Source organism: Vipera ursinii, assembly GCF_947247035.1.
Source record: "Vipera ursinii genome assembly, chromosome: 6".
Lineage (NCBI taxonomy): Eukaryota > Metazoa > Chordata > Lepidosauria > Squamata > Viperidae > Vipera > Vipera ursinii.
The window spans coordinates 88,390,955-88,415,292 of NC_139515.1; the positions used below are offsets into that span (position 1 = coordinate 88,390,955).

At 49.1% G+C, this 24,338-nt stretch overlaps 1 protein-coding gene and 1 long non-coding RNA gene across 2 annotated transcripts in view; one reads left to right on the forward strand and one right to left on the reverse strand.

The window, feature by feature from the left end:
- STRIP2 (striatin interacting protein 2) overlaps positions 1-6,740 on the reverse strand; it is a gene marked incomplete at its 5' end in the record, with an annotated part of 20,786 nt that extends 14,046 nt beyond the window's left edge. Inside the window, 3 exons of the mRNA XM_083366579.1 lie at positions 2,514-2,649; positions 5,673-5,808; positions 6,690-6,740. Of these exons, the coding sequence (XP_083222705.1) occupies positions 2,514-2,649; positions 5,673-5,808; positions 6,690-6,740 (323 nt within the window). The remainder of the gene's footprint in view (positions 1-2,513; positions 2,650-5,672; positions 5,809-6,689) is intronic.
- LOC310642465 overlaps positions 1-24,338 on the forward strand; it is a 477,812-nt gene that overhangs the window by 140,774 nt on the left and 312,700 nt on the right. The window lies entirely within an intron of this gene.

The following is a 24,338-nucleotide window of genomic DNA, read 5'->3' on the forward strand; positions in this document are numbered from 1 at the left end:
TCTGGAGGCAGGTTGTTCCACTGGTTAATTGTTCTCAATGTCAGGAAATTTCTCCTTAGTTCCAGGTTGCTTCTCTCCTTGGTGAATTTCCACCCGTTGCTTCTTGTCCTGCCTTCAGCAGCTTTGGAGAATAGCTTGACTGCCTCTTCTTTGGGGCAGCCCCTGAGAGATTGGAAGGCTGCTATCATGTCACCCCTCGTCCTTCTCTTCATTAAACTACACATACCCAATTCCAGCAACCGTTCCTTATATCTTTTAGCCTCCAGTCCCCTGATCATCTTTGTTGCTCTTCTCTGTACCCTTTCTAGAGTCTCGACATCTTTTTTACATCGTGGGTGATCTACAAGGAGAACGTTTTGCAGGGAAGAATAAATTGATACGAAAGATAAATTAATAGGCTGCCTGGTTATGGAGTGCTGGTGGTCCTCGGCCTATGACCTCAGTTGAGACTCAAATTTTTCTTCCTAAGCAAGACAGTTGTTAAGTGAGTTTTGTCTCATCGTACGACCTTTCTTGCCACAATGGTTAAGGCAGGGTAGGCAATCTTGGCTCTTTTATGACTCGTGGACTTCAACTCCCAGAATTCCTGAGGCAGCCACGCTGAGGGGAAAGGGAGAGGTTTCCATGCTGAGCCATGCTGGCTCAGGAATTCTGGGAGTTGAAGTCCACGAGTCATGAGGGGGCCATAGTTCCCCCATGCTGGCTCAGGAATTCTGGGAGTTGAAGTCCACGAGTCATAAAAGAGCCAAGGTTGCCTACCCCTGGGTTAAGCGAATCACTGCAGTTGTTTAAGTAACCCCGTTGTTAAGCGAATTCAGCTTCCCCACGGACTCGGCACGTCACAAGGTCGCAAAAGAGGACACTGCAACCGTCATAAATTTGAGTCAGTTTCCAAGTTTCTGAATTTTGGTCACGTGTTCCTGGGGAATGCTGCAACGGGGGTAAACCTGAAAACAGCCCTAAGTCATTTTTTCCAGTGCCCTCCTCACTCTGAATGGTCATTAAACGAAGCGTTGAAGATTCCCCCGTATTTTTTATTGCTTCTAAGCTGCCCAGAGTTACAGAGAGTGAGTGGGCGGCCATGTAAATCTCCTAAATAAATAAACAAGTCAAGGGAGCAAAATCGAAAGCTGGTTGGAGGCTCATATTTTATTTATTTATTTAGTTTTATTAAAGCAAATTTATATATTTATATTTATATGTAGGGGACTCCGGGCAGCTTATAAATTTTTAAAAATATCCACCCTAAAATAAAAGCCATTCAAACCCACCCCCCACCCCGTATTAAATCCTCGTTATTTTTTTTAAAAATGATTTATTTTAATTTCTACCCTGCTTTCCTCTAAGACCCCGGAGCAGCGTGCAAAGCGTTCCTTTTCTCCATTATTCCCCCAAACCACAATCTTGCAGGGTTGATTGACCCGGTTCAAAGTCATCTCTTAAGCTTAACCTGTTCAAGCGTGGGTTGAACCTGGGTTTCCAGGACCCAGGCCAACCTTTCCTGGCCCACAGTTTCCAGTTCTGCTTGTCCTGGGTTAAAAGGATGCTTAAGGTAAAGGTAAAGGTTGCTCCACACATGCGTGCTAGTCGTTTCCAACTCTAGGGGCCGGTGCTCATCTCCGTTTCAAAGCCGAAGAGCCAGCGCTTGTCCGAGGACGTCTCCGTGGTCAGGTGGCCGGCATGACTAGATGCCAAAGGCGCACGGAACGCTGTTACCTTCCCACCGTAGTGGTCCCTATTTTTCTACTTGCATTTTTTACGTGCTTTCGAACTGCTAGGTTGGCAGAAGCTGGGACGAGTAACAGGCGCTCGCTCTGCTACGCGGCACTTGGGATTCGACCCGCCAAACTGCCGACCTTCTGATCAACAAGCTCAGCATCCTAACCCACTGAGCCACCGCGTCCCTTAAAGGACCCTTATTGCAAGTTAAAAAATTCTTGGTAACCAACTTTGCAGAATGACAGAGTTGGGAGGGACCTTGGAGGCCTTCTAGTCCCAATTCTGTCTCCCAATTCAGACCAGTGGTAGTCCAGTTTCTTTTTGAAAGCCTCCAGTGATGGAGCACCTACAACTTGTGGAGGCAGGGTGTTCCACTGGTTAATTGTTCTCACCATTAGGAAGTTTCTCCTTAATTCCAAGTTCCTTCTCTCCTTGATGAGTTTCCATCCGTTGCTTCTTCTCCGGCCTTCTGGTGTTTTGGACAATAAGGGGACCCCCCCCTCTTCTTTGGGGCAGCCCCTCAGATATTGGAAGATGACTATCATGTTACCCCTAGTCCATCTTTTCATTAAACCAGACATACCCAATTCCAGCCCCTGCTCTTTAATCATCCTAGTTGCTCTTCTCTGCACTCTTTCCAGAGTCTCAACATCTTTTTTAATCACAGTGACCCAAACTGAATGGAAGGATTCCAAGTGTTGGTCTTATCAAGGCTTTTCCTTGTGATTCTGTGGCTAGCTTGGAAGGACCAGAGATGCTGTGGTCCGTTGCCGGGGCAACACGGAACTTAGAACCCCAGCATCTCCAGAGAGGGAGATGTCACTGCAAAAGCATCTTCCACCTTGCTTGGGTGGCTGGGCTGAGAGGGGGCAGCCGTTAGCATGTGGCCGGCCGTGGGGACAAAGAGGTGATGGGGGCCTTCTTGAAGATCTGGGTCAGGAGATGGAGCAGTTTCCGGAGAGTAAGGTGCCCTGGGGGTGGTGGTGGTGGGACAAGAGGAGTTGTGATGGGAAAAAAGAGGTCAAAGCATCAGCCTTCAAGGCTGCTTCGTTCAGGCTCAGCTCTGGGGTGGTGGAGGTGGCCGGGATGGACGAGCCTGGGATCTCAGCCAGCTCCTAGCCCATATGGATATACAGGGATCTGACCTTTCTGAATGAATCTGCGGATCAGTGTTTATCAATCTCAGTTACTTGAAAATGGGTGGACTCCCAGAATTGAAGCATCCATCCATCCTTCCATCCATCTGTCCGTCTTTCCAATCTACTGTATGTATCTGTTTGTCTGTCTATCAAATCTGTCGTCTATCTATCTATCTATCTATCTATCTATCTATCTATCTATCTATCTATCTATCTATCTATCATCTATCATCTTCGGTCTATGTCTGTCTGTCTGTCTGTCTATCTATCTATCTATCTATCTATCTATTATATTTGCTGTCTATCATCGGTCTATATCTCTTTTATCTATCTATCTATCTGTCTGTCTGTCTATCATCTTCGGTCTATATCTGTCTGTCTGTCTGTCTAACTATCATCTTCGGTCTATATCTATCTGTCTGTCTGTCTATCTATCTATCATCTTCGGTCTATATCTATTTATCTATCTGTCTGTCTGTCTGTCTATCATCTTCGGTCTATATCTATCTGTCTGTCTGTCTGTCTGTCTATCTATCATCTTCGGTCTATATCTATCTATCTATCTGTCTGTCTGTCTGTCTGTCTGTCATCTTTGGTCTATATCTATTTATCTATCTGTCTGTCTGTCTGTCTCTTATTTCCCACTTTTATTGTTTTTATAAATGTGGTTCTCCGTCCTGGACTCCTTTCCTAGAACAATTCAGTTCAGTTCCATCGGATCGGAGCCGAGGAGGCCGACTGCCAGGTGCCCGACCCAGCCGCGCTCCGCGCCCCCCTCCCTCCCCAAGGAAGCCAAGCGGGGCTAAGGGCCGACCCTCCCCTAGCGCAGCCCAGACCCCTCCGCCCTTTCGGGGCCTTGGGGGGCGTCCCCCCACCCGGAGGGTGCAGCTGAGCCGGAGCGGAGCCGGGGGGGGGGTCTCGGGCAACTCCCGGGCGTCTGCCTGGCTCGGGCGGCGGGGCCAAGGCGCCACGAGACTCGCCCGGCTCCGCGCGCATCCCTAGCCGGCGCGGACACGCGTGTCTACGGTACGTCTGCACGTGCACGCGCCTCCCGCCCGCCTGAGGGTGGGCCCGCCTCGCTGCTCCTCCTCCTCCTCCTCCTCCTCCTCCTCTCTCCCCCCCCGTGCAATTTCTTCCTCGGTCGCCACCGCCATGGAAGCGGCTGGGATGCCGTTGCCGGGAGGGAGGCGGAGGAGGAGGAGGAGGAAGGCCAGAGCAGGTCGGTGGGGGCCCCTCCGTCCTGCCCCCTCCCAGCACAGACACCCCCCTCGCTTCGCACTTCGGTCTCCCCCCGCCCCTCCTGCTCCCCTTCCTGCCCCCCCCTTTATAAGACGCCCCCCCCTCCCGAGTTTCCTCGCCCCTCTTTTTGTGCTACCAACTCCCCCCGCCCCACCCACCCCGGGTTGCCTCTCTGCCCCTCCCCACCTCCCTCCGGCAAACACCTGGACCTGGTGACGTCATCGCCCAGGAGTTGGGAAGGGGAGGGGGAATCTGACCACCCCCCCCTCCCCCCTTTGTCGTGTATTTATAGCCTTCCCAATAAGGGCCAGGTTGCCCAATGCAGTCGTAACAGCTTTTTTGGGGGGGGGGGTGCGCGCATTTGTTTTGGGGGAGGGATCCAATCTTTGGGGAGGGGGGGTCACCCTCTGCTGATCCCCTCTCCAAGGGGTCTTTAGGATGCTCCGAATCCAAGCAGACCCTAAGGTGCCCCCCACTCCCCATCTGTCTTCCTCAGTTCTCTTTGAGATTAAGCCTTTTTCTAGCCAGGTTTGGGGGTGCCTCGGGGGACACACACACACACACACACACACACACACACACACCAATGGGTGACACCAGAAACGGGGTGTGGGGTGAAGGAGACCTGTGTCTCCCTTAGGGAAGCGCCAGCGGTGGGGGTGGTGCCAATTTTGGGGGGGAGAAAAGATTCCCCCCCCACCATCAGTTTTTTTTTTAAAAAAAGGACTCTCTTTAGTCAGGCCCTTTTTGCGGCGATCATCGGGGGGGGTCTTCAAATACACCCCCTCCCCATTCTGCCCCATTCCTGGGCTCTGGGGCTCCTGCCCCACCGTTTCTTCCAAAGGGACCAGACACCCCCCCCCCGGCCTCTCGGCTCGCAGCTTTCTGAGGTTGCACCCCAAAAGACGCTTTGTGGGGGGGGTCCCATCTGGGTGGACGTGAGTGTACGGGTGGCCCTCGACTTCCAACAGCCCGTTTAGGGACCGTTCAAAGTTACAACGCCACTGGGGAAAAATGTGACTTAAGACTGTTGTTCACGCTTAACGACCGTTGCAGCCCCCCCCCCCCGTCTGGTCACATGATCAAAATTCGGACGCTTGGCAACCGACTCGGATTTACAACGGTAGCAGCGTCCAATGGGGGTCCCGTGATCCCCTTTGGCAACCTTCTGACAAGCAAAGTCAAAGGGGGGAGGGGAGGGGAAAGCCGGCTTCGCTTAACGGCCGTGCGACTAACTGATCCACTGCAGCGATTCACTTAACAACGGGGGCCAGAGAAGTGAGCTTTGCCCCTCTTTGCGACTTCTCTTGCCCCCCCCCACGACCCCACGTTCTTAAGCGGGCCTACTAAAGATGGTGCGTGGCTCTTCCTGGGCTCCACTCTTGGTCTTGTTGACATTGAGTGTGTTGTTCTTGCGTCAGGTGAAGTGGACTCCCCCAAGAGGGAAATGAAGGAGGAGGAAGAAGCAGAGGGAGAGGAGGAAGAGGAGGAGGAGGAAGAGGAGGAGGAGAAGGAAGAAGGGGAGCAGAAGGACCAGGAGGAAGAGGAAGATGAGGCCAAAGAAGAAGCCCAGACCTTGGGCTCGCCGGACGGTGGGAAAACGTCGGATCAAGATTCGGAGCACAACCTCCAGGCTCAGGTCCTGCAGCTTCTGGATGAGCTGGAAGAAACTCGGGGGATGGTCCTCAAACATGAAGAAGACGCCTTGGAGCTGCAAGGTGGGGTCTCAGAGGTGGAGAGTTCCAGCTCTGGAGCTGCTGCCTTCCAGCTCTGGCTCGTTTTCCTTGGCTGGCTCTTCCTGGTTCACAGCAATGAGGGTCCCCGTTGTCCTCTCAACAGTGTTGGGTGGCAACCTTGGTTGGCTGAGAGATGATGGTGATCTCCTGTGAGGAGCACTGATGGAGAGAAAGCCCTCAGGTGCCCGGGAGACCTCTGGTTAAGATTGTGGCTCAGTGGATTTCATAAACGCAGAGACAGGATTCTTGCTTCTTCTCTTCTTCTTCTTCTTCTTCTTCTTCTTCTTCTTCTTCTTCTTCTTCTTCTTCTTCTTCTTCTTCTTCTTCTTCTTCTTCTTCTTTTTCTTCTTCTTCTTCTTCTTCTTCTTCTTCTTCTTCTTCTTCTCTTCCTCCTCTTCCTCCTCCTCCTCTTTCTCCTCCTCCTTCTCCGTCTCCTCCTCCTTCCTCTTCCTCCCTCCTCCTCCTCCTCCTCCTTCTCCTCCTCCTCCTTCTCTTCTCCTCCTCTTCCTCCTCAGTGGATTTCATAAACTCAGAGACAGGATTCTCCTCCTCCTCCTCCTCCACTTCTTCTTCTTCTTCTTCTTCTTCTTCTTCTTCTTCTTCTTCTTCTTCTTCTTCTTCTTCTTCTTCTTCTTCTTCTTCTCCTCCTCCTCCTCCTCCTCCTCCTCCTCCTCCTCTCCTGCCCCCCCTCCCTCCATCTGGGACACAACTTTACTTCTTGTGTTTACTCCCTAAACTTTTGCCTTCTTTTACGATTTCTCCCCTGCTTCTCTCCACTGGGGTGTGTGTGGGGGCAAAGGTTACCCCCATCTCCCTTGATCAGAAGCCTCCCAGAGGCCTCCTGCTGAAGTCCCACCTTCTCCTTATTCTCTCCTCCAGGCTCTCCCTGGCTGAGTTCGCACAACATGCTTCACCAGGTGAGGTTAAAAAGCCCTCCGCCCAGCTGCTCAGCTTGGTCTGCTTTCAACTGGGGAGGCTGTGTTGTGTGTCGCTTAGTGTGTTGTTCAAACCCAGCCCTGTCGTCCAGCTGACTCTCGCCAAGTGTTGTGCAAACGCAACAAGGAAGGCTAATTATTTGTGCAGCAGAGGAAGCAGGTCTTGTGAATGTTCAGCCTGGATGGATAAACTAGCCAATATTGGTTTGGCTAACCCATGGGTAGGCAACCTTGGCTCTTTTATGACTTGTGGACTTCAACTCCCACAATTCCTGAGCCAGCATGGGGGAACTATGGCCCCCTCATGACTCGTGGACTTCAACTCCCAGAATTCCTGAGCCAGCATGGGGGAACTATGGCCCCCTCATGACTCGTGGACTTCAACTCCCAGAATTCCTGAGCCAGCATGAGGGAACTATGCCCCCCTCATGACTCGTGGACTTCAACTCCCAGAATTCCTGAGCCAGCATGAGGGAACTATGCCCCCCTCATGACTCGTGGACTTCAACTCCCAGAATTCCTGAGCCAGCCTGGCTCAGCATGGAAACCTCTCCCTTTCCCCTCAGCATGGCTGGCTCAGGAATTCTGGGAGTTGAAGTCCACCAGTCATAAAAGAGCCAAGGTTGCCTACCCCTGGGCTAACCTGCTGTGTCCTTCCCTCCCATTGTGTCTCTGGGTCTCCCTGTCTCTTCTCTTGAATTTTTTGTGGCTGTGCTGCAATCATATCACAAGGCCTTGCTTTGTAGGCAACAGTCAATCCGTCAATCGATCGATCGGTCAATCAATCAATCAATCAATCAATCAATCAATCAATCAGAACAGAGGTGGAGGAGACCTTGCAGTCCCCCGGAAGCACAAACAGAAAGTTTAGCTCTCGATTGATTTTTTTGAAACACATTTTACAAGTAGTCCTCCACTTACAACGATTTGCTTAGTGACCGTTTGAAGTTAACAGTGGAACTGTCAGGACCACTTTCTACACTTAGTGACCATTGCAGCCGGGGGTCATGTGACTTGCACTTGGATCGCTTGATGGCTAAAGAGAAAACTAGAGGACATATAGAGGTAGTCCTCAGGTTATGACCACAACCGAGCCCAAATTTCTGCTGCTAAGTGGGGTGGTCGTTAAGTGAATCTTGCCCTGGTTTACAGCCTTTCTCGTCACCGTTGTTACGTGAATCACTGCAGCTGTTAAGTTAGCAACACGGTTGTTAAGCGAATCTGGCTTCCCTGTGGACTTTGCTTGTCAGAAGGTTGCAAAAGGGGATCACGTGATCTCTCCGAGGGACGCTGCGACCGTCGTAAATACGAGCCAGTTGCCAAGCATGATCATTAGACCTTTTTCTGCAGTCAGTTTTTTTAGGTTTCGACTTACGACCACAATTGACCCCAAAATTCCCGTCGCTCGGCGAGACATTGGTGAAGTGAGATTTGCCCCATTTTACGACCGTTCTTCCCACAGTTGTAAAGTGAACCACTGCAGTTCTTCAGTCAGCGACACGGCTGTAAAGCCAATCTGGCTTTCTCCCTTGGCTTTGCTCATCCCTGCAGCCGTCGTAAAGACGAGCCCGTTGCCAAGCATCCGAATTTTGATCATGTGCCTGCGGGGGGGAGGGAGGGATGCTGCCATGGCCGTTAAGTGTGAAAAACGGTCCTAAGTCATCGTTGCCGCTTCAAATGGTCACTAAATAAACTCTTGTCAGTCGAGGGCTAGCTATAAAGGGGTAGGAGGTCAGTTGGCCAATGGCCGGTGCCATCTTGACTTTTTTGACCTCGGTGGGCTCGCTGGAGGGCCCAGCGGATCGCGACTCCCGGCCCCTGATCCGTCTTTTTCCCCTGGCAGGTTTCCTGGAAGACGAGCGTATGGCAAGCGCGCAGCAGGCGGAGATCTTCACCAAGGAGATCCAGAGTTTGTACGGTCAGTCTTGATGTGCGGGCTTTATTTTTATTTGTTTGCGTCGTTGTCGCAGGACGCAACAGCAGGAATGCACAAAAACGCTCCCAAGATGGCATTTGAAGTGAGTTGCAAAAGGGTTAAAAAACCCCCAAAAACAGCCACATCAGAGCCGGGAAGTGTTTGAAAAACGGACAGCACCAGCGCCGAACAAAATGACGGAACGAATGATTAAGAATCGTGGCGCGATTTATGAATTTAATTGTTCGGTTAGAGCAGGGGTAGGCAACCTCGGCTCTTTTACGACTCATGGACTTCAACTCCCAGAATTCTAGAGCTCTGGAATTCTGGGAGCTGAAGTCCATGAGTCATAAAAGAGCCGAGGTTGCCTACCCCTGGGTTAGAGTAAAGGCCGGCTTCCACTTACGCCCCCAAATTTACGCTGCAAAGGGAGGAACCTCTGAAGCACGCTTTGCCCCACGTTACGACTTTCCCAGTTATTAAGTGAGTCGCTGCAGCGGTTGAATTAGTCACACGGTCGCTAAGCGAATCCGGCTCCCCCCCCCGTGGACTTTGCTTTGTGTCAAACGGTCACCAAAGGAGATCACATGAGCCCGGGGACACGGCGACCGTCATAAATGTGAGTCAGTTGCCAGTTTTGATTCCGTGGCCATGGGGATGCTGCAACGCTTGTAAGTTTGAAAAATGACCGTAGGTTGCTTTTTCCCCCCAATGCCGTTCTAACTGACCGGTCACTAAACAAACTTTTGTAAGTTGAGGGTTACCTGCCAGTGTGCGGCTTCGTGTGTGTGTGTGTGTGTGTGTGTGTGTGTGTGTGTGTGTGTTATTTGAGACACGCATGAGTCATGGTTATGGCCGAGCGGCTGACTTTTGGGACGCTCCGGCCAGGGATGGTGTGGTCTTCTCGGTTGACCTACAAATGCCTGTCCCCTGTCACTGATCCTTGACGTGGGTGGCCAGGAAACCTAAGAATATCGAGGGAATATTTGGGCTGCTCATTCAGAACCTGTTCCTTTGCTGGCTGGACGGCCGAGCTGGACGGCGATGGACGGTGAGATCATGCGCTGACCTCAGAGGACCCAAAGGCTCTTCTTCTGGAGAAGGTCCGTTAGTTGGACGGTTGAGAATCGAATAGAATATAGAAATTAGAACAGAACAGAACAGAATAGAATAGAAAATATAGGATAGGATGGGATGAGATGGGATGGAATAGAATAGGGAATGAATAGAATAGAATAAGAAGAGAATTTGGAATGGAATGGAATAGAATAGAATAGAATAGAATAGAATAGAATAGAATAGAATAGAATAGAATAGAATAGAATAGAATAGAATAGAATAGAATAGAATAGAATAGAATAGAAAATATAGGATAGGATGGGATGGGATGGAATAGAATAGGGAATGAATAGAATAAGAATAGAATTTGGAATAGAATGGAATGGAATGGAATAATATAGAATAGAATTAGAATTAGAATTAGAATTAGAATAGAATAGAATAGAATAGAAAATATGGAATAGAACAGAACAGAACAGAATAGAATAGAATAGAATAGAATAGAATAGAATAGAATAGAATAGAATAGAAAATATAGAATAGAAAATATGGAATGGAATATAGAATAAAATAGAAAATAGAATAGAATAGAATAGAATAGAATAGAATAGAATAGAATAGAAGAATAGAAATGAATAGAAAATGAATAGAAGACATAGAGTAGAGTAGGAGTAGAGTAGAACAGAACAGAATAGAATCTGGAAGGGACCTTGGAGGTCTTCCAGTCCAGCCCCCTAGCTCAAGCAGGAGGTTGTGTACCATTTCAGACAAGTGGCTGTCCAGTGATGGAGCACCCACAACTTCTGGAGGCGTGCTGTTCCACCGGTTAATTGTTCTCACTGTCGAGGACTCCTTGTGGCCATAATAAGGAGTCAGAAAAGCAAGTCGGGTATATTTATGTGTGTCCTCCCATTCGTTACCTAACTCCCAAACAAAGGATCGGAACTGCCGAAATCACTGGGGCGGGATTTTTGTAGAGGCATTGCCAACTTCCTCCTGCTTTGCTCGCTGGCAAAGGAGCAAAAGGTGCTTGCCAATTCTTCAGGAAGATGCAAGGTGGCGAGTTCAGTGGTGGAGATTTTGCAAGGAACTCTTGACTGCATCTGGCAGGGCTGATTTTACAAAGCTTGACCCGGAGGTTGGGTGGGAGAAGATGTTGCCCCAAACCCAAGAGCAAGGTCAGATGTCCAGGAGGGCAGCAAAAAGGAAAGAAAGAAGGAAGGAGAAGGAACAGAAAAGAAGGAAGGAAGGAAAGAAGAAAAAAGAAGGAAGGAAGGAAGGAAGAGAAAGAGAAAGAAAGGAAGGAAGGAGAGGGAGGGGGGGGAGGAAGTTGAGAAGGAGGAAGGAAAAAAAGGGAAAAGGAAGAGAAGGAAGGAAGGTAAGAGGAAGGAGGAAAAAGAAAAAAAAGGAGATTGAGCAGGAAGGAAAGAAAGAAGGAAGGAAAGAGAAAAAAAAGAAAGGAAGAAAGAGAAGAAAGAAAGAAAAAGAAAGGAAGGAAGAAAGAAAGAAGAAAGAAAGAGAGAAAGAAAGAGAGAAAGAAAGAAGAAAGAAAGAAAGAAAGAAAAAGAAAGAAAGAAAGAAAGAAAGAAAGAAAGAAAGAAAGAAAGAAAGAAAGAAAGAAAGAAAGAACAACCAGTGGCTAACCTGGAGCGCGTCACTGGAGCTCAACAATCAATGAGGCCGTTGCATAACCAAGATCAAAACACAAATCCAGGTCAGATTGCTGGGTGAAGGCAAGTACACAACATTGTGCTAATGCTTCTGGACAGGGGAGGATGTGTGTGTGTGTGTGTGTGTGTGTGTGGGTGCTGCTGTTACCAGCTGGGCTTTGACCGCACGGGGTGTGAGTTGCATTTTATGGCCCTTCTTGCCACGGTTGTTAAGCGAATCACTGCGGCTGTTAATAAGACAGGCGAGCGGGCGCCAGCTTGGAGAACCCCCCTGCTTTCTTCCTCTGCCCCCATTGCTACAAAGGTAGTCCTCGACTTACGACCTCGATTGAGCCCAACCTGTCTGTGGTCAAGTGAGACACTCGTTAAGCGAGGTGTGCCCCATTTTCGCGACCTCTCCCGCCTCCGCTGCTAAGTGAATCACTGCAGCTGATAAATGTAGTAACCCGGCCGTTAAGTGAATCCACTGGCTGCCCCCATTGACTGTGCTCGCCCGAAGGTCGCAAAAGGGGATCGCGTGACCTGGGGACGCAGCGGCGGTCGTAAGTACGAGTCAGTTGACAAGCGCCTGGATTTCGATGACGTGACCGCGGGCGAGGCCGCCACAGTCATACCGGGGGAAAACGGGCGTCAGTCCGTTTTTCACAGTGCTGTTGCATCGTTGAACGGTCGCTAAATGTGCCATCGTAAGTTGAGGACTAGCTACACCGGGAAGTTTCTGCCTGCTTCCTGCTGCTCCAAGCCATAGAGCCTTCCTCTTTGGGTCCGCGGATCTATTAAATATAGTGGCACCCCAATGCCAGCCTGGTACCCCTATTTTCTACATCCATCTGGTGGTTTTGCCCCCAGCCCAGCCCAAGGGGGGGGGGTGTCATTGCTATTCATTGGCGCCCCATTATTCTGGGGACTGGCTGAGGAGTATGGGCATTGCAGTCCGATGCCTCTGGAGGGCACCCCCAGTGGGGAAGCAGGCATCTGCGGCTGCCCTGCTTCCGAGGGGAGGGGGCTTCAGAGCCGCTCAGCTTGAGATTCCGAGATGCTGTGGCTTTAAGGGGCCGAGCCCCCCCAGGCCAGGCGCAAGGGCTGGGCCAGGGGGTCCCCCACGGGCCCTGGACCACCTATCCCCATGGAGCCCAGCCCCTCCGCCTCCGGGAACGGTGAGTTCCCCTCCCAAGAGAGGGGAGGGGGGTGTTGCCACAGCAACCATTTGCCTCCAGGATGGCCCAACTGCCAGGGACCCCAGACCCCTCCCCACCTGGTTCCATCCCCTTCAGGACTCTGGGATCCCCGTAGGCTTCTAGGTTGCACCCAGGGCCAGGCCAGGCGGGGTGGTGGTGGTGGTTTCACCCACCTGGCACCTGGGGGGGGGGGCCTTCACACCCACTCCCACTAATGGAGACCCTCCTGCCTCCAGGATCTGACAGTTTCTGTTGCCAACTGGCTCGCTCAAAATCCTTGCTCCACTGCTTGGTAGTTCAGGTGTGTTTCTACTCAAACCATGATTATTATTATTATTTTTTTAAAACAACTTGGTTTAGCAAAGGCAGGGGTGGACGCCATCCTGATCTCTTTGTCCTTCCAGCCCACCTGGATCTGACTGAGTCCAGGGTGATTTTAATCCCCTTTCGTTGAAGGGGTTTTTTTTTAAAAAAAATTATTTATTTAAACGGGGGGGGGGGGCTTTCATTCAATTCGGTTCAAATTTTAATTTTTCCAGTGGCGGGTTTGAGCCTGTTTTTTCTTGCGTGAACGTCCCGAACCGTTTACAACTTGGGCTGTGGGACCCTTCTAAGGGAATTAAAATGAGGAATAGCTGTGTCGTTTCGGTTGGGGGGAGGGCAGTGAATTTATGCCCCATAACCTCTGGGGAAGAATTTCCTGGACATTAGAATTTGAGTCTCGAATCCGAGAGAGGAGCAAACAAACGCAGACAGTCCTCGACTGGGGACCAGAAAGGAGCCCAAACTTTCCGTCCTTAAGCGGGACACGTGTTCTGAGAGTTTTGCCCCGTTCTTGCCACCGTCATTAAAGGAATCACTACAGTTGTTCAATAAATAACACAGTCATTAAGTGAATCTGGCTTGGCTTTGCCGGACAGAAATTTGAATTGACTTCATTGGAATTTGAGAAGGAAAAACGGGTCCAGCTCCAAGCTGGGAATGAAATGGAGGCTGCTTTTGAAAAAAAAAAGGTCTCTTTGTTAATGAGCAGAAGCAGCATCTGGTTCTGGGACAGCTGACAATATGGATTTGAGAGTGGGCGGGTTTTTTATTCCTTCTTTGGGCTTTGAGGTGGTTCCTGTTCCTGTGCCGTGCCCTTTGACCTGAGCTTGAGCATGCCATTTCGGTATTTTAATTATAGTGGCTGGGAAGTCATATCCCGTCCTTGGAGGTGAGTGGTGGGGGAATGTAAATATTTGGAGTCTTTGTTTTTCTAATTCCACCGGCTCCAAGGTTCCTGGCCCTCCAGTTTCCTTGCGTGGGTTGGAAAAATCTGCATTTCTTAAAAAAAAAGTGGCCTCCTCAGGTTCTGCTCCCCATTTCTCCTTTTGGGGAAATATAATATTCTGCCCTTTTTTTAAATATTCCCCCAAATATCCCAAAGATGCTTTTTCAGGAGGCAACTAGACTCCTTGTTTTTCTTTGAAGACCATTCGCTTCTCGTCCAAGAAGCTTCTTCAGCTCCCCAAAATATGTCATTCTCTGGTGTGTGTGTGTGTGTGTGTGTAACCTAGTTTGACATTAATAATAATAATAATAATAATAATAATAATAATAATAATAATAATAATAATAATAAGAAGAAGAAGAAGAAGAAGAAGAAGAAGAAGTTGAAGTTGGAAGGGACTTTGGAGGTCATCTAGTCCAACCCCCTGCTAAGGCAGGAAAACCTATAACATTTCAGACAAATGGCTGTCCAGTCTCCAAATATGTCATTCTCTGGTGTGTGTGTGTGTGTGTGTGTGTGTTTTGATTCCCTACACAGTAACCTAGTTTGAAATAATAATAATAATAATAATAATAATAATAATAATAAGAAGAAGAAGAAGAAGAAGAAGAAGAAGAAGAAAAAGAAAAAGAAAAAGAAAAAGAAAAAGAAAAAGAAAAAGAAAAAGAAGAAGAAGAAGAAGAAGAAGAAGAAGAAGAAGAAGAAGAAGAAGAAGAAGAAGAAGAAGAAGAAGAAGAAGAAGAAGAAGAAGAAGAAGAAGTTGGAAGGGACCTTGGAGGTCATCTAGTCCAACCCCCTGCTCAGGCAGGAAACCTTATACCATTTCAGGCAAATGGCTGGCCAGTCTCTTCTTGAAAACCTCCAGTCTTGGAGCATTCACCACCTCTGGAGGCAGGTTGTTCCACTGGTTAATTGTTCTAACAGTCAGGAAGTTACTCCTTAGTTCTAGGTTGCTTCTCTCCTTGACTAGTTTCCATCCGTTGCTTCTTGTCCTGCTTTCAGGTGCTTTGGAGAATAGCTTGACTGCCTCTTCTTTGGGGCAGCCCCTGAGATATTGGAACGCTGCTATCATGTCACCCCTCACCCTTTTCTTCATTAAACTAGACATCCCCAATTCCCGCAACCGTTCCTTATATGTTTTAGCCTCCAGTCCCCCAATCATCTTTGTTGCTCTTCTCTGTACCCTTTCTAGAGTCCCAACATCTTTTTTACATCGTGGTGACCAAAACTGGATGCAGTATTCCAGGTGTGGCCTTACCAAGGCATTGTTGAACTTGTTGAACTTCTTCAAGAAACTGACCGGTTACTGTCCAGGCAGAGGGGTCAATTCTGGGAGTTGAAGTCCACCCATCTTTTAAAACGTTGCCACGGTTGAGTAACACGGAATCAGTCCACGCGCCTTTCCTAACCATGTTCCCTTTGTGTACCTCGAAGGCTCTTTCTGTCTCCTGTTGACGTGTCCACCTCCAACCGGGTCTTACCGAGCCGGCAATTGTTGAGTCAACTTCCAGCTTTTCTCTCGGTCCCCAAATCCGGTCTTCTCACCCTCCATCCCGTTTCTCTTTCCTTCCCCTCCAGCCCAGATGCGTTTGCGGAAGGACGAGTTTGATTCCTTACAAGCCACGAAAGACACGGAGCTGGAGCAGGTCGTGCAGGAGCTTCAGGATGCCAACCATGAGATCCACAGCCTGCGCCTGGAGGCCGAGGAGGTGGCCGCCGTGCACGAGAACGAGATCGCCAGCTTGCAAGAGGAGCTTTGCCGGCTGAAAGCGGAGCTGGAGCGGGTCCAACAGACCCACAAGGAGTACGAAATGGAGGTCACCGCCCTGCGTGCCGAAATCCAGATGAGGCAGGGATCGGCGCCCGAAAACAGCGCCGTTGTTGGAGAAGAGACCCTCCAGGAGCCACGGCCATCCAGCCCGTCTCAGGAAGTAGCTCGGCTCAGAGGTACCTCTTTTGTATCGGGGTAACTACCCCGGGTCTTTTTTTGTTCATTTATTTTAATTAATTCCTTCCTTCCTTCCGTTTCTGTAACCTCCACCAAGTCAACCAAGTGAATTTGGGAGGCTTGGAATCTAAATTGTAAGGCTCTTAAATTCCTCCAGGGGTGAAAAGAGGGCAACATCTATCACGGTAACAACCACAACTCGGGCAGGGGGTTGCACTAGAACCGGGGTCTCCAAATTTGTGGACTTGTGGACTTTTAAGACTTGTGAACTTCAACTCCCAGAATTTCCTCAGCCAATTATGCTGGCTGGGGGATTCTGGGAGTTGAAGTCCACAAGTCTTAAAAGTGGCCAAGGCTGGAGGTCCCTGACTGAGGAATTCTGGGAGCTGGCTTTCATGGCTAAGGTGGCACTCGAATTCACAGTCTCCTGGTGATTGGCCCAAAGTCACCTGGCTTTTGTGGTTAAGGCGGGACTAGAACTCACTGTCTCCTGGTTTCTAGCCTGGAATCTTCACCAAACTGACATAAGCATTAAATCTCTCAACCTGGAATTGACCCTGTTTCTAAGAAATTGTAGATAGGTTTTGCTTTCCAGAACTCCTGGTTGAATGTGGGGATGCTTAGAATCTGGGCTCATTTGGCCTTGCAGGAGAAAGAGTTTGTGGAATCCTAGGGCTGGAAAGGACCAGCCGGGGTTGGACTAGAAGATCTTCAAGGCCCCTTCCTACTCTGTGATTCTGTTACTCTGGAGGACCGTGACTTCCTTTCATCCTGTGCTTTGCAGGTGAGGTGGACATGTGGCGAAGCCAATACACGGATCTGAGAGAAGAGTTCCAGACCCTGCAGGAGAGCAACAAGCTCATGCTCCATCAGCTGGAGAAGCTTGAAGCCCTGAAATACAAGTATGTCTTGATGTTTCGGCTACTGGGGCAGTTGCTCCACCTGGAGATGGATGAAAACGTCCTGGGTGGTGGAGAGTGGGGTGGATCTCTCTAGCTCCATGTGGTTTACTTCAACCTGGTGGTTCTCCCGAAGGGATGACCCCACCTCCAGGTTCCTCAGGAATCAGATGAGTTGTCCCAAAGTGAAGTCTGCTCCAGTTCCATTCCAGAGGTCAAAGTGCACCTTACGTCTGTTCACCATTTAATCTGCATTCTTAAGAAGCAAGTTACACGGGAAAGTGGTGATGGTAGCCATCTTGAGGTTCGAGAGGACATAAAGGGGACGTCCAATCCACTCCTTCCCTGTTGGGAGTCCAAGAGAAATCTTGACCTCAGAAGAGACTAGATGACCTCTGAAGCCCCTTCCAGTGTCTGGATTCTGAGTTCTGAGGCCTCTGGTCCTGTTCAGGTCCAGGGTGATGGGCTTGCGGGGCTTCAAGACGGAGTCCTGTTTGAAGCTGCCTGATCATCTTTGTCTCTTCTTCATATTCTAGAGCAGGAGTCTTCAACCTGGCCCCTTTGAAGGCTTGTGGACCTCAACTCCCGGAATGGGAATTCTGGGAGTTGAAGTCCACAAGTCTTAAAGGGGCCAGGTTTGGAGAGCCCTGCCTCCAAAGCATGGTGAGTGGGTCTCCAGGTAGTGTGATTGGGCGGGTAAGACAGTGTCTTCACCCTCCAAGTTGCTTGAGTAGCAGGTAACCAAGGTGGAGATGTTTCCTCCTGGTCTCCTGGGCTATTTCCTAATGCCGGGTCTACCTCTTTTGGAAGACTTGGTGTCGGTTATGCCCACGTAGTCTTTCCAATGGGCTGGAGGATAGGAGGAGAGGTACACATGAAGCTGTAGGAGTCTCACACTGCATCAAGAGGGACAACGCTCCTTCTGATCCAGAAGGGCTAAAGGTGAAAGGCATGGGGCTTTCTGAGGAACTCCTGGGAGTTGAAGTCCACAAGTCTTAAAGTGGCCAAGGTTGGAGAGCCCTCACTAAAGCCCATCTCCCACAGCAAGTACCGCAGCAAGCTGGAGGACACCGTGTCTCTGGAGTCCATTTCTCAGTGGCCCACGGATCGCCGCTACTCCCTCATGAAGCAGCCCTCCAACCAGAAGGGCAGCTGCGTCTCCTTCTGGTCGGTGGAAATTGTTGGCGTGGCAAGCGACTACAACGAGGAGGAGAGGATGGAGAAGGTGGAAGAGGAGAATGAGGTGGAACTCATGCATCAGCTGGCCACGGAGGAGGAGACGGTGGAGAAGGTCCAGACCCAGGTGGCTATTTAGGTTACAGTGCATTCATTGATTGGATTGATGTTATAGAGTTTCTATCTGTCCGTCCATCCCATCCATCCATATCTATCTGTCTGTCTGTCTGTCTGTCTGTCTGTCTATCTATCTAGCTATCTAGCTATCTAGCTATCTAGCTATCTAGCTATCATCTAGCTATCTTCCTATCATCTATCTATCTAGCTATCTAGCTATCTATCTATCTATCATCCATCCATCCATCCATCCATCCATCCATCTCTATTTAGCTAAGAGCGTGTTTATTTTTTAAATTGATTTTAGAGTTATTATTTATTTTATGGTATATTCATTTATTTAGTCATTTTATAGTGCATTCATTTATGTAGTTATTTTATACTGTGTTTATTTAATTGATTTTATAGGGTATTTATTTAATTGATTTTTATTTATTTAATTTTATAGTCTGTCTATATTTTATAGTTCATTTATTTAATTGATTTTATAGTCTATCCATTTATCTATCTATTTAATAGTGTATTTTTAATTGATTTTATAGTTATTATATATTTTATGGTATATTTATTTATTTAGTCATTTTATAGTCCATTCATTTATTTAGTTATTTTACACTGTATTTATTTAATTGATTTTGTAGTGTATTTATTTATTTAATTGATTTTGTAGTGTATTTATTCATTTAATTGATTTTATAGTATGTTATTTATTTTATACTATTCATTTAGTTATTTTATACTGTATTTATTTTGATTTTAAGTATACAATAATAATAATATGTAATTGATTTTGTAGTGTGTTTAATTGATTTCAGTCTATCATCCATTTAATAGTGTATTTATTTATTGAATTGATTTTATAGTGTATTTATTGAACTGATAGTGTACGGTTATTTTATAGTCTATCTAGGTATCTAATAATGTACCTATCTATTTAGCTGATTTTATACTGTATTTATTTTATTTTATACTGTACTTATTTATTTAACAGTGTATTTATTTATTTATTCATTTGATTTATATGACCACGCAAAGTCAGTCGCTCACGTAGCTTTAAAACCACAAGGAGAATGAGCAAGACAATCAAATTAATTAATTAATCACTAATTAATTAATTAATCACTAATTAATTAATTAATTAATTCCCCACTAGGACACACGTCAAACAATTGATTAGCAGTCTGACAATTACGGCTAGTCCTCGACTTACAAAAGTTCACTTAGTGACAGATGACCCTTTTTTCACACAGCTGTTGCAGCCTCCCCCGTGGTCACATGATCCAAATTCAGGCGCTTGGCAACTGACTCGTATTTACGACGGCCACGGTGTCCCCCAGGGGTCATGCGATCCCCTTGGGCAGCCGAGCCAAGCCAACGGGGAAGCGGGATTCGCTTAACGGCTGCCTTGCTAACTTAAGAAGCGCAGCGATTCGCTTAAGAAAGGTCGTGAAATGGGGCAAAGCTCACTTAACTGATGTCTCGCTTAGCGACGAGAATCTTGCTAAGCCCAATGGTGGTCGTAAGTTGAGGACTACTTGTAGAAGAAGCAGGCTCGTCCAGCGCCCTGGTCCAAAGCCTTACGGAAGGTCAAATGAAGGAGGCCATCTGAATCTCAAGTGGCGGTATGGTCCAAAGGACAGGCGGCGTGGCCAGGAAGGCACGTCTCCTGGAGCCCACCAGGTGATACGGCTTCAAAGAAGAAGCCTGGAGCTTGTCCACCTGGTCAGTTCTTCTGAGATGGGTGGTCCACAGGTGACCTGGTCCTACGAAGGAGTGAGTGGAAAGCCCTTGCAATTGATCAGTTGTCAAGGCTGGAGATCTCTGAGAGGAAGGCTGAAGGTCAACTATGAGGGACTGAGAAGGGATGGGACATTCGAGAGATTGAGGAGAACCAGACAGTTCTCCTGGTCAGTTGTCTAGAACATGGAGGAAAGAGGGCAGAGAGGAAGTGTCCAGCTGAAGAGAACAGAGAGGGGACAAAGATATGGGCGGAGAGGGTGGGGCGACTGACAAGCCACCTCAGAAGAGCTGGCGGTGAAGCCACCTGACGCTTCCTTTCCCATCCTCTTCTTGCCCTGCTAGGGCAACATGTCCCAGTGCATTCTGGCCGAAATGGAGAATGAGGACCAGCTTGGCTGCCAAGATCTAGATGTTAGGAGAAGACCGAGAAGGAGGAGAGACTCTGAGGCCCGTAAGGTAGGAAGAGAGGGCAGGAGGGAGGGCAGGCCAGGTAAGCTTAATGGCGGAGAAGGATCAGCTCATCCCCATCCTAGATGTTTCTTGGGCTCCTCTGAGGGCTTCAGTCCTGTCTCCTGATCAGGGGACATCATAGTGGCCAACGTTGCAGAGCAGCTATCAGATCAGAGAAAGAGAACCGTCCAGTGAGTTACAAAAGAAACGAGGGTCCATGTGGCGAGAGACCCATTGTGGCTAAAAGACATCCAAGGTGCTCGCTATCCCATGGTTATATCAGAAGGGTTGGGACATTCAAGGACTTTAGGAGGACCAGGAAGTTACCCTGGGTCAGTTGTCTAGAACTTGGAGGAAAAAGGGAGAGACCCAAACTTGAATTGAGGAGGAATTTCCCGACCTGGAGAGCTGTTAGGTGAAGCTGTAGATGTTCCATCATTGGTGGTCTTCAAGAAAGGGCTGGACAGAAATATGTCCAGAATGGTAGGACCTTGGGCAGGAAGACAACCAAGGCGCCCTTCCACCCTGTAATTCTACGAGAAGGGATGGGCCGTTCAAGAAATTTAGGAGGACCATGACGTTATCCTGGATCATTGTCTAGACCTTGGAGGGCAGAGGGCAGAGAGGAGACAAAGACACCGGTGGGGAGGATGGGATGATAGACAAGCCACCTCAGGAGAGATGGTGATGGAGCTATGAGATGGTTCCTCTCCCATCCTCTTCTTGCCTGCCAGGGCATTATAGCCCAGTTGAATCTGCTAGAAATGGAGAGAGAAGAGGAGACTTCCAACCAAGAGTTGATCAATAAGAGAAGATCCAGGAGGAGAGAATCCCTGAGAGAAGGGAGAGAAGATGACCTTAAGAATTGGAGGGAGAAGGGAAGGAATAAAGAGTTTCTTCTTGACCCAGAATTGAACGAAAATCCAGGGAGGCAAGGGCAGGTAAGCTTAATGATGGAGAAAGATCAGGTCAGACCCGTCCCCGGGTGGTTTCTTGGACTCATCTGAGGACCTCAGTCCTGCATCTTGATCAGGGGACATCATGGTGGCCAACCTTGCAGTTTGTAGAAAGAGAACCATCTTGTGCATTAGCAAAGAGCTGAGTGTGCACATGGGGGGACCCCATCCTTGCTCAGGTCTTCGGGTCCTTGTGAGTCAGTCAAGTTGAAACTCTTCCAGCCCACATGATGGAACGTGACATAATTAATATACGTCTTCAAGGACGGTCCCAAACCAACTCTGATTCTTGCTGTTGGCTTGGTAGGTTGAGATCTTGAATGGGAAGCAGGGATGGACTTGTTTTAGCTAAACCTTGCTGTGGTTTGGGAGGACCTGGAAACTCTTGTGGGTTGTCTACAACTTGGCGTTGTCTACAGCTTGGAGGAGAGGTCCAAACTTAAACTGAGGAGGAATGACCTGACTTGGAGAGCTATCAAGGGGAGCTGTGGGCGTGCCATCGCTGGTGGTCTTCAAGAAAGGACTGGACAGAAGTTTCTCTAGAATGGCGGGAGGGTTCCCGCACTGGGCAGGAGGGTCGACTAGAAGACATCCAAGGTCCCTTTCGGCCCTATGATTCTATGAGAAGAGATGGGACAGGCCAGGAAGTTCTTCTGGGTTATCTAGAACTTGGAGGATAGAGGGCAGAGGGGAGATCAAAGATACGGGTGGGGATGATGGGACGACAGAAAAGTCACCTCAGGAGAGATCGACCCTCTTCTTGCTTGCCTGGGCTTTTAAGGCCCGGTTTCATGTGCCAGAAATGGAGACAGAAGACGAGTCTCTCTACCAAAATCAAGACAACGAGAGAAGATCGAGGAGCGCAGAATCCCAAAGAGAAGGGAACAAAGATGGCCCTAAGTATTGGAGGGAGGCAAGCTGGAAGATGGAGACTTTCCATGACCAACAGGCTGAGGAAGGTCCAAGGAGGGAAGGGCAGGTAAGCTTAATGGCGGAGAGGGACCAGCTCTAGATGTTTCTTGGGCTCATCTGAGGACCTCAGAAGTTGGGGATACCCTAGTGGCCCAACGGAAGAGTGGCCGTAAGATCCGAGAAAGAGAACTGTCCAGTTAGCTTCTAGCCTGTCTGAAGAGACCTCCAGCGTCTCTTCAAGTACTTGATGTTAGTCTTCAAGGAGGGCCCCAATCAAACCCTGGTTCTTGCGGTTGGCTTTGTGGTGTGAGAGCTTGAACGGGAAGCAGAGGTGGACTTGTTTTAAATCCGCACGTGACCGTGGTTTGTGGTGAAATGGGACATCCCATCCAAACCTGCGATTTTGGGCAGGGCGCCAGGAACCCATACCCCACACCAAAACGTTAAAGAGGCCCACCCTAATTTATCGGCAACGGTAGCACAGGCCGTCCTCGACCTAAGAACAGTTCATTTTTAGTGACCGTTCAAGGTTACAACGGCGCTGCCAAAAAGTGACTTAGCGACCGCTTTTTGCCCGTGCGGCCGTCGCAGCGCCCGCACGGTCACGGTCGACCGCGGAGAGCGGGCGACGGGACCCTCCGTGATGGTTACCCTTCCTCCCGGTTTGGCAGCATGACCGAGCACAGCGCGACCTGCAGGAGCTGGAAGACAGGTACCGTCAGAGCCAGGAGGAGTCGCAGCAGCTTCAGGAGCAGCTCCGCCTGTGCAAGGAGGAGATTGAAAGGCTGAACGGCAACATCCCGACAGGAGGACGGGTAAGGCCATTGGCAAGCCCGGCTATCTCTGAGAGTGGAGTGGTGGTGGTGGGGGGAACTTCTCGCCCAGATGCCATTCAGAGGCCCAGCTTAAGCGGAGGCCTTCCACGTTGGCCATGCCAAAGAGCCAGGTGTGCAGATCCAGAGATGCTTCGCGATAATCAAATACTCCCGCAGAGCAGCATCGTGTTCGCGGTGCTGTCTGAGCTGGGGTGGTTTTCCTAAAAGATGCCGCAGGACCCAAACTAGGCAACGTCATCAGTGCTAGAAGGCAAGGGGGTTTGTGGAGAGGAGGGAGGAGGAGGAGGAGGAGCAGGAGGAGGAAGCCTTTGGTGCTCTCTGAGCTTGGTGGTTTTCTTGTAGACCTTTCATGACCCAAACTAGGCAACGTCATCAGTGCTAGAAGGCAAGGGGGTTTGTGGAGAGGACGGAGGAGGAGGAGGAGGAGGAAGATCCTTGGTGCTCTCTGAGCTTGGTGGTTTTCTTGTAGACCTTTCATGACCCAAACTAGGCAACATCATCAGTGCTAGTCCACTGAATGACATAATGAAACATCTGCAAGGAAGCCACCAAGCTCAGAGAGCACCAAGGAGGCCTCGTTTCAAATCCGGGCTACAAATATTCTGCTTTACTGGCAGAATTACTACATTCCGATGGTTTCTTAGTGGAATCCACCATGGTTTCATTTGATCTCCCAATCGCCGCAAGTCCAGTTATCTCTCTCTCTCTTTTATTTTTTGAAAGCACCTTTGGCCACCAGGAAGTTCTCCCTCTTGGGTGGTCAAGGATTAAGATGGCCAACAGATATGGAGTCTCTGGTTGGTTTCCCGTTTTGCACGTGTGTTGTATAAAGTTCTGAGAACCACCATCCAAGAAGGAGGCTGAGGAATGGGAAAGAGCAACTAAGATGGTGAAGGTCTTGGGAGGGGATACCCCGCAAAGGAACTGGGTTTGTTTAGCCTAAAGAACAAAAGGTTAAGCACCTCCCAGTCCTTGAAAAATTGTCCCAAGGAACGGGCCGGGGAGGTCTTCTCCAGAACACCCAAAGGCACAAGAGGACCCAACTGGTGGAAGATGGATCTCTCCTTATTAAGCTTGTTTTTTTTTTCTTCTTTCTTCTTTTGGGTGATTTGGAGAGTAGCTCCACACACCATGAGGCAGCCCTCCAAGATCAGGAGGAAGGTCTTGAATTGAGTTCTGGATCGGTGCCCATATCTTAAGTTCTCCCTGGGGCTACCAGAACCTCAGAATTGCCGCCGAAACTCTTCTGGAGGCATCTCCATGGCCGATAGGAAAGGACTCGTCCGTTCGTCCCAAGTCCTAGCCAACTTTCCCGAGAGACCTTTTAGCAAACCTGGTTAAATTCTCTGCCGAGCCCGGCCGCATTTAAGCAGCTCCGAAGCCCACCAAACGTGGCCCAGGGTTCAAGTCCTGGATCCTTCGACCCAGACCAGCTCTAATCTTT